This window comes from Chiloscyllium punctatum, chromosome 8, assembly GCF_047496795.1.
Source record: "Chiloscyllium punctatum isolate Juve2018m chromosome 8, sChiPun1.3, whole genome shotgun sequence".
NCBI classification, from domain to species: domain Eukaryota; kingdom Metazoa; phylum Chordata; class Chondrichthyes; order Orectolobiformes; family Hemiscylliidae; genus Chiloscyllium; species Chiloscyllium punctatum.
In genome coordinates, this window is record NC_092746.1 from 87,550,607 (window position 1) to 87,566,228 (window position 15,622).

Sequence of the window (15,622 nt, forward strand, 5' to 3'; positions counted from 1 at the left end):
ATCAAAGCAATATCGGACTCAGCGGAGCATGAGTATGGAACCCAGTTTGATTGTTTGGGTCTTCCCCCTCCCCTTCCTGATGTTTCCAAGTTCTCCCAGGTTAAAGTCAAAGTGGACTTCTAACTTATCTTATTTCCCCATATTCCCATTTCAGAACCAGAACTTGCCTCTATATAGCTGGTTTAAAACATAACATCAAAAACTAGAAAAGCTCTTGACATTTACATGTCTCTGCTTCTGTACAATATTTCAAAACTATCCACCTTTTCTTAGCAATTTTGCATTTTTTTGGTTGGCATCATTTTGTGCACCAATGTGAAATTGTGTCATACCACTTGTAAATTCTGGATTAGTGGTGCTGGAAAAGTACAGCAGTTCAGGCAGCATCCAAGGAGAAGGAAAATCGACGTTTCGGGCAAAAGCCCTTCAGCAGGAATACAGGCAGAGAGCCTGAAGGGTGGAGAGATAAATGAGAGGAGGGTGTGGTGTGGAGAAAGTAGCATAGAGTACAATAGGTGAGTGGGGGTGGGGATGAAGGTGATAGGTCAGGGAGGAGGGTGGGGGAAGGTAGCAAAGAGGACAATGGATGGATGGGGTGGGATGAAGGTGATAGGTCAGAGAGGAGGATGGAGTGGATAGATGGAAAAGAAGATAGGCAGGTAGGACAAGTCATGGGGACAGTGCTGAGCTGGAAATGTCCTGTTGTAAATGCCCTGTCTCTTATCCATTACTAATCTGAATACTTAAAACTATGAAGGACAATTTTCTAATGGGCAAGCATTCCCACTAAGATTGTCAATAAGAAAATCCCTTTCAAAAATGATTTGACTGAGACACTTCTGGATGTTAAGCATTGACTGAAGACTGGGTTTCTGAAATGAGGAATGGCCCTTCGGTATATAAAATTTACTCATCCATGGTCTAGGATGCCACAATGCAGATTGACCATGGCCTCAGACCATAAGATGACATCTAAGAATTTAGGTCATCTGTATGTTGAACTTCTTAAAGGGCTGTCTTTATTCAAATGATAGTGAAACAGTTTGAACTGAAAAGCAACAATATTCCAGGACACTGTGGCTCACTTGTTTGGCACTACATCCACAAACTTCCACTTCCTTCATTGCCAACACTCAGTAGCAGCACTGTGTACAAGATGCTCTGCAGAAATTCACCAAAGATCCTTAGACAGCACTTTTCAAACCTACAACCAATACCATCTAGAAGGACAAGGGAAGCAGATACACAGGAACACCACCAACTGCAAGTTACCCTTCAAGCCACTCACTGTCCTGACTTGGAAACATATTGCCATTTCTTCATTGTCACTGGGTCAAAACCTGGGATTTTTGTCCCTAACAGCACATGGACTGCAGCAGCTCACCAGCAACTTGTCAAGGGCAACTAGGGACAGGCAATAAATGTTGCCCCAGGTAGTAGCATCAACATCCCAGAAGTGAATAAAAACAATATTTTATCTTTAATAAGCTGATACTTTTGAGATGTCCTAGAAGTGCAGTATTATTATGCTTAATGAAAAGCATTCCTTCCACAATTTGCTTACTCTGTAGACTAGAAAATTGATATTGAAGCAACAAAGATTACTTATAATAAAATATCTCTATTTTCCTAAGTCTGGGCCTAGCTGCACATGATTACTTCTGTGAATCATGCAAAATTAGTTGTGTTAGAAAAGACATTTCTGAGGCAAACCACAAACTCCCTGCCAAATCCCCCTCCCTCCCATTCCACCTACCACCACGACCAAGTGAAGAGAGCAGCATTGTATAGTTTTGCTTTCAGGTACCCATTGTGACATATTGACTGCTGCCAGGCAATCTGACAGTGAGTGCAAGAATATCTCCTCTTCGTTCTAATGCAGTGCAATTTATGAGACTGCATATGTTAAAATAGATAGGAAGACATTCTTAGCAATGCCTAATACTTCAGTTTTGTAACTGGAATTGTAAACATGTTATTTTCATATACACAGTTGCAATTTCAGGACTCATATTACTCAGAATAAAATTCCCGACACACATGACTGCAGACTATGATCGAAATAAATAGAGACTCGATTATAGCTTTGATCTTTCAATTGATGACTTTGTAGAAATTATAAAGTTTTGGTGGGCCTGCAAATGAAATATAGAAAATAGAAATTTGTAAAGGTTGCTTTATTTTGTTCTGAGTACCAATGCTTTTATATATCTGAAAACAAAAGATGATTAAGTTGCATAGAGCAGATTTTTGGCATAGTAAATATTACAACAAATGCCTGGTCAAGTCATCTGCAGAAAGGAAGATATTTCAGGGTGGATCTGAAGCAACATTGGGATCAAACTCCCCCTGCCCAACTGTGCCTGGCATCCCTGGGCAGGAAAAGTACAAATGTTCTGTAGCAAAAGCCAAAGCAGAAAATATTGAAAATGCCCAGCAGGTGCAGCAGCATCTGTAAGGAGAAACAGAATGCATGTGCTTGGCTTCTAAACCTCACTATCAAAGATGGAGTTGGAAAACCACACTGAGTGGGAAACAGTCAGTCACAATTGTTTTTATATAAATTGCCCATTAATATTTGGTGGTGATATCACCATACAATTTAGGTTGGTGGTTGGGACTTTCAAAGTTGGATGGATAGTCAGAAAGCTTCCACTAGGAAGTAGCAGCAGAAGACCATGCACTCAAGTGTAGGAGAAGGTGTATCAATACAGACAGCACTTCTGCACCCCAGCCAACCCTTCCAGAAAATGGCCCAGGGTGGGAAGCAACCAGCACATAGGCTAGCAGCAGTATTCTTAGGAACCCCTTTCCAGAAACTAGCATGTGCTCTAAATCCACCCCAATATTTCAGATTAATGATCATATATCAAAACTGAGAGAAATTCTATACAGTTCCATGAGTTTCTTCAATTAGAGACAAAAAGAAACTGCAGATGCTGGAATCCAAGGTAGACAAGCAGGAGGCTGGAAGAACACAGCATCAGGAGGGGAAGACTTCTCCACCTTCTGATGCTGCCTGGCTTGCTGTGTTTAACTAGCCTCCTGTTTGTCTACCATGAGCTTCTCCACTAGATTTCACATGTTTTACACCACTGAGGCTGTACAGTATTTAACATTCAGGCAGTTAAGACAAAACGCTACCTCGACATCGGTATAGGAATTCTATCAATGGTACTTACTGTTACTTTGTTTTCAACAGAGATCTGTGCAAGATGGAAAAAGAAGACCTCGGAAAGACAGGTATTCTCACTATTTTCTTCAGTTAGAATATTGATTTTAATAAGGAAAGTCTCCTGTTTCTTTTCTTTAGTGAAGCTGTGAACCTGTTACTTGTATTCAGAAATTTGTTACAAATAGCAAATGGGAAGCAGCTTTCCTCCAGGTCATCAAAACTTTGTTTTGTTGAACGGAACAGCAATTTCTAATCAAAATGATACAGGTAACAAGAATACATTTTCTTAGAGGCGTAGTGTCAGAGTTGGTGTTACATTCCACAATAATCCAAAAACAATAGGTTTTGCAACTCAGCAATGTTGTCCGAGATAAGGAGCAAAGATGGGCTTTGCTTCCTTTTCAAGAGGGAGAGCATGTTGGGACGTGAGTTCCTCTAAGAATATTTTACACATTATCTTGTAGTGAGCTACGTGCAAGAGCTGGAAAAGTCAAATGGCTGCACAGAGGCAACAGTAAAATTAATTGGAGGTAGACGATGGTATTTTTGGGAAGAAATTCAGGTTTATTCAGTGAATCTTTTGAGTTTAGTAAGCTTACAGAATTTGTTCATAATAAGGATGTCTAATAATGCATCATGAAAATTAATCTAAAATCTTAACTTGGATGTTGAATTTCATAATATTGAAAACAATAAGGTTCAGGAAGATTTTCACCACATCGTTCAAATTACTGTTTATAAAATGATGAATTAATTATGACTTTCCATGTCCTGGCTTCACATAATTTCAAGAAGTGGAAGAACAAATCTAGATTTTAAAATTCTGCAACACTTCCCCAAAACAAGTTTGATTGATTCTGATCATTTTGATTTTCAATACATGTAGTGAAGCAATTTATTTCTGGGGTATAACAACCCACTGAGTGCAAACAGACATCAATCACCTACCAGTAAACTAACTTTGCTTTGAGTATGTTGAATGATACAGCCTGGTACAACAAGGTCCTGCACATTTGCAGTAAAACATCTCTATCATTCAACATATTCTGCACTACTTTCTGCAGAAGACAGTTTTACAGAATAGTAATTCACTGACTGAAAATAAATCTCCTCATCCCCATCTTAAAAGGCAGGCCCGCTATTCTTAAATTGTGTCCCATAGTTCTAATACAAGAGTATCTTAACATCTACCATGTTTCAATAAGATCACCTCTCATACTTCTAAACTCCAATTGGTATAGTCTCATCCTGTCCAGTCTTCCTCAAAGAATAACCATTTCATCCAGGGAATGAGATGAGTGAACTTTCTCTGAATTGCTTCTAACATAATTATATCCATTATTGGGAGACTAGAACTGTACAGACTACTCCAGATGCAGTCTCAACAAGGCCCTGTACATTTGCAGTAAAGCATCTCTATCATTATATTACATCTTCCTTGCAATACACAGCAGAACATCATTTGCATCTACCTTCTCAATAGGCAACACCAATATCATTCAAAAAATACAAAACAATCAAGGAGAAAAAGGGAAGAGAAAATAAATACAGTAGCACTCACCAGAAAGAAAGTACTCGGAAAAGTACTGTACAAGATGCCAACAGGTCCCATAGATCCAATTGATTTCATCCTTAGATTGTTAGATTTAAGTGTTTATTGTCACATGTACAAAAGTGACAGGAATACAGTGAAAAACATATAATGTCACTACACAAGGCACCATCTTAAATACAAGTACCTAGGTACAGAATCAGAAGAACAAAGTAGAAAGAAAGAAAGAACAAAGTTAAAATTTAAACATTACAATAATTATTAGTATAAGGTAGAAGAGTAAGGCAGAAAGCTAAAAGTCAAACATTATAGTCTTTCAAAAGTGCTAGCATATTAAAGGAATTAGCTATAGATATAGTGGATGCACTGGTAGTAACCTTATGAGAATCCTGACATTTTGGAAAGTTCTAGAGAATGAAAAATTGCCAATGTAACAAACACCCTTATTAGAAAAAGGAAAAAGATAAAAAAAGAAGTTAAATATAGACAGTTAGTTTAATGTCTGTCATTGGCTAAGTGTTAAGATTCTATTATATTATTATATAATTATTATTATATATATATTATATATATTATTATATAAGAGCATTGAGTTTAGAATTATGTGATATACCAAACACCGTCAGTATGGTTTCATAAAGAAATCAAGTTTATCAAAATTTCCAGACTTCTTTGAGAAGGTAACAAGTGGGATAGGTAAAAGGAATGCAATGAAAAGGTAAAATGATGTAATATAGTTGTATTTTCAGATGGCATTTGATGAATAACCACACATGAGGCTAATTAATGGTGTTAGGGCAATAACTTAATATGAAAAGAAAATTGGCTAACTAATAGAAGACAGAAAGTGAAATCTTACTAGGATCCAACTGATGTGAGTTAATTGATAAACAGTTCTGTTAAGGAGAACAATTATTCTTCTAAAGAACATAATTGTTGATATTTAATTAATTGTCAACAATCTGCTGAATATTCAAAATGACCAAAAAGCCCAAAAAATTGATGGCAACAGATAAAACATCTATTTAAATTGAATACAATCTTCTCCTTAAAATTCTGTGCTTCTAGGCTACACATTTTTTATAAAAAGGTACCATTTTTTAATTGTGTCCATTAAATTGACCACGATAAGGTGAGGGTTAGGGTTACGATTAGGATTATTTCAAATGTCCAGAACCCAGAGAACCCTTGTTTCAGAAAGTGGGCTTGGATCTGGATCATCAGTGTGCTCATTACAGCAAGCAAACAAAACTTCAGTTTCAATGGAGGCAGAGTTAATTGATAAGTGGTGGGAAATGGTAACGAATTGGTCATTGTGGTAGTGGTGGAGGGAATAGAACTGAGACACCAGGGAAAGGAGTCTGATTTTGGGCATAAAAAAAGAAAGCTTCTGAATTCTCAAGTAGGTCAAGGTAGATGGAGTACTGCAAACCAGGATGCTGGAGGGAATTGTTATTCTTCTAGAAAATGAATTACTGTGAGAGAGACTTTTTTTTCAAAACGTTCACATTTTTCAATCAAAAAAGCAGATTCAATGATGCTGACCTTATTCAAGACAGTCTGGAACTGTTCAAATTTATGCAGCTCCCAAAGATCAACTGCCCTGTGATGATTCCATCATCTTGGAAGACAAGCCCATAAGAAGCTGCTTAATTACCATTTTGCGCCCAATTAACTCTGTACTTAACTAACTGAAAATTTTGTTTCCAGTTCACACTTTCTCCCTTACCATTCTGTTAAAATTTGTCAAGGTCAGAAACTAAAGTGGGACGTCATGATGCACAAAGTTAGTGCTAATTTGTGTTTTGGTCACCAACCTCTGTCACAATTTAATGAAAATCCAACCCCCAGTGTTAAGTTTTTGAAAACTATGTATCATAATTATGTACGCAGTAAATCTCTCATTGCTTTGTACAATGATGTATCACATCTCTAACTCAGAAGAGCATACCACCCAGCACCAGCACATGGACTCACCTAGACCATATGAAATGTCCACCATTCCCTGAGCCACATTCTGCTTGATTGTTCTGCTTTGCAATGCCTTAAGCTTACTTTTGCTTTACTTTAACTTGCTTTAATCTAATTTTGAACAATTTACTCTAAACTGGAGATTAGTAGAAAGTAGAACTTCCTCAACCTTACTGCAAATTAGCTCCTTTCTTGTGTCTACAAATTCTTCCTTTCCTGATGCTGCTTTAGAAAGTTCAATTTTTCAAAGTTACTGGAGTTGAAATGTAGCCCCTAGCAGCAGCTCCTCAGCAACTGATCATAATTCATGACTTTTCTGTGACGTTGCTATTAATATGTTTCTCTGCTGCCACACCTTCTGGAGCCTCCAGCCTATTTGCCTCTGTTCTAGATGGTAAGTGTGATAAATCTTGTTCCTCAGACTGTAGTTATGCTGCTGCCTGCTTGGTTTTTCTTGCACAGGGCCACCTTTCTGCCTCTGTTCCTAAAGGTAAGTGCTGTGGTCCTCTCTCTTCTGGCTACATTTACGCTGGTCCCCACTTGGGGTTTCTCTTGCATATCCAGCCATCTGGCCCTGGTCTGGACTGCAATCCATAATGTATTATTATGAATAATAATGGGATTCAACATTGTCCATCTATTATGTGCCCCAACCATATATAATTTATTTAATCTGTTGGGATGTAGAACAAGTAGCTGGTTCATAGGCACTCATTTACTGACCCTTCCAAACTTGATTCAAGCACATGGTCATTCCATATTTATGATTTATATGATTAGCCTTGAGTAAAATCTTAAAATGTTGGTTGGTTCTTATAAGCCCAGATTTGATTGTTTGCTTCTCTAACTTATATGTGCATTACCATTTCCTTAAGAAATTGCAGGATGTAACGAATGAGTGATATTGAATCACGTGCTATAATAGTAGTTAATATATTCATTACTTTTTCTTAGCCAAGTAAAGTTGCTGGATGCAGATGATCGTTACTACAAACAAATTACACCCAATGATCCACTGTCCAGGGAGAATCATGTTGAAGCAACAGGGAAAATACCACCTGCACAAGCCAGATCCACAACACCTAACCGTTCCAACAGGTAGATCTCCAGACTAATGAAATTCCTCAAGCTGTAAAGATATAAAATCCATTAAAAATGTCCATTAATGAGAAAATAAGACTCGAGTCAACATCTCCTACATTAACATAATCTGCTCTGGGCCTCTGAACCATGGGATGTTTTGTTTCTTTCAGTTTTACCTTACCCCTCCAATCTAGTGGATTTGAACATCCAAATATAAGTATTTATTTTAATTCAGTCCACCTAGGGGCAAGAGGGTAGTATTGGAGGTAAAATTGTACTTTATCATTTTATGCTCAGTTGCCACTTTGCCCCAAACCCACTCAGGAGTTCCTCTGGGCATTCTATGCACCTTTCCTAATTTCAGGAAGAAGGCTCATTAATGTATGCAAATTGAAGTTAAGTGGAAAATCACAAGACCAAAATATAATTAAGTAAAATAACTGGATGGTGAGAGGAGAAAGCCTCAAAAACATAAATGAAATAAATATTTTGCTGCAACCAGTGAAAAAAATAGAAGTAGTCTCCCAAATGTAGCAAGAATAATTCCATCTATGGGCTCCCCCTCTCCTCGCCACTACAACTAGCTTCCTCAGTCCTCCAAGATCTCCCCTCATCCCAACTTTTCCACATCATCCCAGGACCATCCTTTGTCCTTCTTTTGTTAGCTTCAGGACCAGCAGATATTTGACCAGCCCAAAGTCAATACACTACAGCATGATTTCTGATTGGGGTAGGCAGTCCATTGTTGGCATGGTATTAAGGCATAGCCCTCAAGATGATGTGACACCGATAGGTGGGTATTCTGCCCTTTGCTGGCCTGTTTATTGCCTGCCTTAAAATCTATCTCTATTCATGTCAATTAATTAATGCTGCTTGATTCATTTTGGGTAAGCAAACCCATCTGAATAGTCATGATTTGGAGATGCTGGTGTTGGACTGGGGTGTACAAAGTTAAAAATCACACAACACCAAATTATAGTCCAATAGGTTAATTGGAAGCTAGTGTGCTTCTATCTGAATAGAACATTGTTCTGTTTTGGTAAATTATGGCAATGAGTTTCTTTATCTCAACCATTAAAAAGTGCTATTAATAAATTATCAATGGGTAGAAAATTCACTCGAGTGAGTTAATTATGAAACTTTTACGTGAATTTATTTCAATCAGCAAAATAGACTTCATAGCAATTGACACCTTTGATCATAATATATATACTTGAGTGGCAGAATTCCTTTATATGCTACAGCATTAATCTTTACGTGATATATTTCATGTGACTATAATGGATTTTTTTGAATTCATGGACTTGTTAAAACTATTTTTGCTGCAACAATATCAGTAGTGTAATTGGTGCCTGACAGTTTGAAATATTGGAAGGCTATTCGGGCCAGTTTTATGATGATCTTACAAATCCAGACCATGTTCAAATTACTTTTAGTTGAATCAGTTGAATGCAAATTTCCTTACCTTTTCAAAAGGACCATTGAAATGCTAGCTATTGCATTGCATCTGTCAAGAAGTATCCCGAGTCAGTGTCACCCGTGCTCTGTTCTTCACAGAATCAGTGATTTGCAGAAAACATGCAAATTCTAAATTATGGAAAGTTGTGATAGTGTCCCAGAATATTTTTTTAAGCCTTGTCCTGCTATTATTTTCTTAAAGATGTATTTGTCAACCAAATCAAATTCACTGGAATAATGATAATTTTTATCATGTGGAGAATTGGCTGATGACTTGCCATTGCTTATTTTTATCCAAGCATGCAGGTCAAAATTACCCCATTATATATTTTTATCTTTTCTGATTTCTTTTTCATCATTATAAATTCATTTCTATCATCCTGGGAGTTTCAGTTACCAATATTAGCAGGGTAAATACAGAGCATATTTCAATGCCAGCCCAAGGCCTCCAATTTTAGTATAGCCATTAAGCCATTTATTTATCTTAAAAGAGTTGAGGGCTATAGTAAAACAGCAGGCTATGGAATGCTATCACAGTAAACTCATTGCATATCCACTAATATTATTTCTAGGTTCTGATAACTTCGATTTATCTTTGTAATAGCTAGGTAAAAGAATGAGCTGTAACTTTCCAGTTATATTCAAACTGTATATTTTGTACATTTTGATTTAGAGAAATAATAAAATGGTTTAATTCTTCCCATAGAGAATAATATGCTTTCAAAACTCCCTTTGGTTATCAGTAAATTGTATCCTGACAATTTGTAGATTTCTGTACTGTCTATGATATCTTGGCAATGTGTATATTTTCTTTACTGTGTTAGACTTTTATATTCATAGAAGAACAGATAATCATAGAAAATTGAGTTTATTTTATCATGGGAATGGGAAAAAGTGCTATTCTACTCACTAGAAAGGTATGTTTTGAGTGAAAATAGAGGCTTTCCATTAAGATTATCTTGATGTTAATCGCAAAGAGCTGATACCACATCTGCACGGCTGCACACAGGATGCCTTTTGAAGATGATAGCTCCTTCCTAATGTTTAATGCAAGTGTAATTGAGCATGTGGCCAGATAAATGATAAGCCCAAATTCATATCTGTCTTGGGGTTTTCATTAGTCTTGCAGGTGTAGAAGTGTTGATGTCAATAATTAAGGAAATTGTAAAAATATAAACTGTTAACATATGCATTAATTTAAAGCATTCCTATATGAAAATCTACTGAATTGTTATCTAAGCAGATGTTTGTCAAGATACTAATTGTAAGTAGCCAACTAATCCCATCATCTGAAGTAGAAACAGACTCTACTATGCTTTGTGCCTTGAGAGCAAAAGTGCCACAGCTGCAGAAGTGGAGGAGGAGGAGGCATGATGCCCATTTCTTACTAAGCTACAGTTTTGCAATCTTCTGCATTTATGTACTAATTTGCTTACCCTGCTTAATGCCTAGCTTCATTTATGCCTTGGATTTGATGCAAAAATATTAAACACCTGCCACAATATTTTGGCTGATTAACCCCAGTTTGCTCACTCTCCCTTTATCACACATTTAGAATGGGCAAGAGGGGGAGTTCTGTCATTAATGGAGCTCTAACAATGGAACAGACATTGTAGCATCATTTTCAATCAACTAACATTACCACATTTATAATATTTTATTGTTATTTTAAAGATAAGATCTGGTACCATTTTTACTGCTTTACCTCGCTTACAATTTTTAAAAAAAAATTTGCACTTCATGATCAAGATGGGATAAAGTGGAAAAGAACAAACTGACTATACTTATTGATCTTGGCACAACCACCAGCCAGAGATCAGGTTATAATTGTCCCAGTCAGCTTCAGGTCAACAGAGAGCCATGTGTAGTCTTTGTTATCTGTGACAGTGGAATGTGGAGAAGGCACAGTTATCATAGAATTTCGACAGTGAACGCAGGCTATTCTATCCATCAGGTCCACACCAACCCTCTGAAAAACGTCGCATCCAGGCCCCACCATAATCTATCCCTGTAACCCTCCATTTCCCGTGGCCAATCCACCCAGTTTATATGTCTTTGGGCGCAATGAGCAAAATAGCATGGCCGATCCATCTAGCCTGCACATCTTTGGACTGTGGAAGGAACCTCAGGTAACCAGAGGAAACTCACACAAATACAGGGAGAAAGTGCAAACTCCACACAGACATTCGTCCGATGGTGGAATTGAACCACTATGAGGCAGCAGTGCTAACCACGCAGTGATTGTGTCGATATCCAGGAAGTGACTTCACAGCAAGCTTTTCAATGTCAGTCCATGTGCTGCTCAATTATGATAGGAAATGGTAAGGTAATGGGAATGTCATTGAAGGGGTGATTGAGTCATGTGTTGGCTCTGCATCATATCAAAGTAAACTTCACCAACAATGAAGAGGAACAGTTATTTTCATAGATCACAATCTTTTGAATTGTTTTGGAGAAATCCAATAATCCAGAAGCCCAGACTAATGTTGTAAGAGCAGGGGTTCAAATTCCACTAGGCATTAGTGGAGTTTAAATTCAATTACTGTATAAATCTGGAATTGAAATCTAGTCTCAGTACTGGACATTGTGACAATCATTGATTGGTATATTATGGTCCAAGTCAATGCGACAACCGAAAGTGTCAGATCCCAGATGAAATCTGGAATGATGGATCAGACTACATTTAAAGATGGCAGTCTTTCATTTGAACAAAAGCATGCTAAGCCATAGATTTAGGTTTAACAATAAAATAGAAGCTTGTGGCATACATGAAATGAAAATAAAATAAAGCAAACTGTCTGACTCTGGGAACCTAGACTGTAGCTTTAGGGTGCAGGACCTGGAGTGTAGGGAGGTTAGGAACATGGCATCAATCTCAAAGGAGGGTGCCTGTAAACAGGAAATTGGCTTGAAGTGTGTATACTTCAATGCAAGAAGTATACGAAATAAGGTGGGTGAACTTGCAGCGTGGGTTGGTACCTGGGACTTCGATGTTGTGGCTATTACGGAGATATGGGTAGAGCAGGGACAGGATTGGCTGTTGCAGGTTCCAGGCTTTAAATGTTTTAGTAGGGTCAGAAGTGGGGGTAAAAGAGGGGGAGGTGTGGCATTGCTTGTCAAAGATAGTATTACAGCGGTGGAAAGGACGATGGATGAAGACTCGCCATCTGAGGTAGTTTGGGCTGAGGTTAGGAATAGGAAAGGTGAGGTCACCCTGTTAGGAGTCTTTTACAGGCCTCCTAATAGTCCTAGAAACGTAGAAGAAAGGATTGTGAGGATGATTCAGGAGAAGAGTGAAAATAATAGGGTGGTTGTTATGGGGTCTTTAACTTTCCTGATATTGATTGGGAAAGCTATAGCTCAAGTTCGTTAGATGGGTTGGTGTTTGTCCAATGTGTGCAGGAGGGTTTCCTGACACAATATGTAGATAGGCCAACAAGAGGTGAGGCCATACTGGATTTGGTTCTGGGTAACGAACCAGGCCAGGTGTTAGAATTAGAGGTAGGTGAGCATTTTGGGGACAGTGACCACAATTCGGTGACTTTTACTCTAGTGATGGAGAGGGATAAGTGTGCACTGCAGGGTAAGAGTTATAGCTGGGGGCAGGGAAATTATGATGCGGTGAGGCATGACTTAGGATGCTCGGCTTGGAATAGTAGGCTTTAAGGCAAGGGTGTAATTGATATGTGGAGCTTGTTCAAGGAGCAACTATTGAGTGTCCTTGATAAGTATGTACCTGTCAGGCTGGGAGGAAAGGGTCGTGTGAGGGAGCCGTGGTTTAATAAGGAATTGGAATCCCTTGTCTAACTTTGCTTGGATATCTATCAGTCGATGGAACTTACTTATACCCTTTTAGCAGGTTGATTTTGATGATCAATCACTTGTGTCCAATTCACTCGATGAAGTCCTTGAATGTGGAATAGGGTATGAAGTTGCTATTGTTACTATATTGGCTTTACGATAAACAGAATTTTTGCAATCATCCAGTTTCAGCATTAGATAACTTTGAGTTGCTGTGTCTTGGTTTAGTAATGTCTTTGTCCTTCATGAACTTAATCGCTTCTCTCATTTGAGTTAATTTCTCTGGATTGAATCTGTAAGAATGTTGTGTTATATGTCATGCATCACTTACTTTAAAAATCATGAATAGCGGGTATGATTTTCCTGGCTTATTCACACAAATTGACTCATGATTTTGTTTTAACCTTTGTAAGCTGTTTCAATATTTTTCTGGAAGATGACATATTATGCTATCTAACCATTGCAGATCCTCTACCTTTTCTAATTTGATTGCTAACTGATCACCTTTTGTCTTGTCAAGTTTGGATGCATTCTCCAATTGTTCTGATACCATTATTTTAATCACTATTTCTTTCACTACCATGAATATATCTGCTCCTGGCTAATGTATATTTCATTATATCTTTTTAACATACTAACCTAACACACGCAATGTTTCTTTCTCATATCATGACTCATTCCATAATTTATAGCACTGAGTTTCTTTTTAATTTGATAAGGTCCAATGAACCTTGTTTTTAATATATCTATTTGAGCCATTAATACGGTGCTAAAATCTATCCCAGGAATAAAATTTTAGACTTTGGCCTTTCTATCTGCTATATTTTCATTGTTTATTGAGCAATCTTCAAATTCTTCTTGGCCAAATCACATGATTTAGTTACTTTCTCTTTGAAACTTAAACCATATATTGGAAATGTCCTCTCTCAACTTTGGTTTATCAATATTTCTTTAATCATTTTAAGCAGTCCTCTCACCTCATATCCATATCTCAGTTAATAAATATGGGCTCATTGGGAACATCTTAAGGGAATTTATTTCTCCCAATCAGTAGAACATTCTTGACAATTAGCTCTAATGATGATTTGCAAAGTTAAGCCATCTTTCCAGTGCACTGTGAAATTGAGGACAGTAATTGCAAGAAGGTAAATAACTTTATCCCCAAATTCATAATCTTTTCTTTGAACATTTGTGACATAAAATTTGAGTCTTCATCTTATCACATTTCTTTGGTGAAAATGTTGTTAAAATTTGAACTAAGATTTCTACTACTACTTTTAAAGTAAATTTTCCAAAAGGCACTGCTTCATGAAATCTTGTTGTAATATCCATAATCATTAAAAAGTACTAATTCCAATTCCTGCCCTCAGGAAAAGTTCCTACGTGATCTATTTAGACTCTGTGAACTTTGGTTTTCAATAGCTGGTATAGAAACGAATAATAGTGCAGGTTTAATTAATGGTTGGGTTACCCTCATAGCCAAATGTGTGTGGCATATCTTGAAAAATTTGACAACATCTTTATTAAGTGTTTTCATTGGCCAGGATTACATAATGCATTCTGTGTTTCCCTAATATTTAAGTGACCTGCTATTGGAATTTTGTAAGTTACTTGAAATGTTTTGTATGATACTCAGATGGAACAGCCACCTTATAGACTATTGCAGACTCCTCATCAGCTGGCATTTGAGGTAGTCTCAACAGTTATTTGTCTTTCAAGTAATAATATTCATGTATTGACTCTGACTCGATTTCTGAGCAGACTTTGGGTATAACTCTTTCAGTCCCGAATCCATTTGTTGCATTTCTATTAAAGAAAATGTGTTAAACTTGTCAGCTTCATTTTCTTTGACTGCATCCTTTCTATTTTAATTTTTTAAAATTGTATCTGATGTCTGAATTTCCAAATCATCATCTTCGTTTCATACAGTATTCTTCTTCCTGTCTAATTCTATAGACCTGAGATCTAGAACATAGAACATAGAACAGTACAGCACAGAACAGGCCCTTCAGCCCACGATGTTGTGCCGACCATTGATCCTCATGTATGCACCCTCAAATTTCTGTGACCATATGCATGTCCAGCAGTGTCTTAAATGTCCCCACAACTGCTGCTGGCAGTCACAGTCATAGTGCAGACAGCAAACAATGGATATTCATCTTGTAACATCTCACTTTCTTTTATCTCCACTGCTTGTTTCACCACCCTCTGGGAGGCCAATACTTTTAAAACAACCAGGTCATTTCTCTAAATAAAATCAATTCCTTCTGTTGGAACTACAATTACTCCATTTATTATTTCATTCTTAATCCAAGTCTTTACAGTGGGACTGACCTGTAACATCCATGCACACCTCAAATTAATATTTTCTCCTTCATTAATTCCTCTGGAAGATAATATTATCATGAGTGACTGATTTGTTCCAAAGTTCTTAATATCTTCATAGGTTTACCTCCTTGATTTGAATCATAAAATACTCAAAACATTTAGTGGTCTAATTCATCTTGTGCATATTCACAAAGTCATAAAGATGTACAGCACAGAAACAGACCCTTTGGTCCAACTTGTCCATGCTGACCAGA

At 37.3% G+C, this 15,622-nt stretch overlaps 1 protein-coding gene across 4 annotated transcripts in view; it reads left to right on the top strand.

The window, feature by feature from the left end:
- Positions 1 to 15,622, top strand: part of myo3a (myosin IIIA) — a 444,520-nt gene that overhangs the window by 377,467 nt on the left and 51,431 nt on the right. For 2 of the 4 annotated variants that reach the window (XM_072575981.1, XM_072575983.1), the window contains 3 exons: positions 3,203 to 3,243; positions 7,063 to 7,092; positions 7,653 to 7,796. In XM_072575981.1, coding sequence (XP_072432082.1) covers positions 3,203 to 3,243; positions 7,063 to 7,092; positions 7,653 to 7,796 — 215 coding nt within the window. The remainder of the gene's footprint in view (positions 1 to 3,202; positions 3,244 to 7,062; positions 7,093 to 7,652; positions 7,797 to 15,622) is intronic. The other 2 variants (XM_072575982.1, XM_072575984.1) reach the window with 2 other exon arrangements.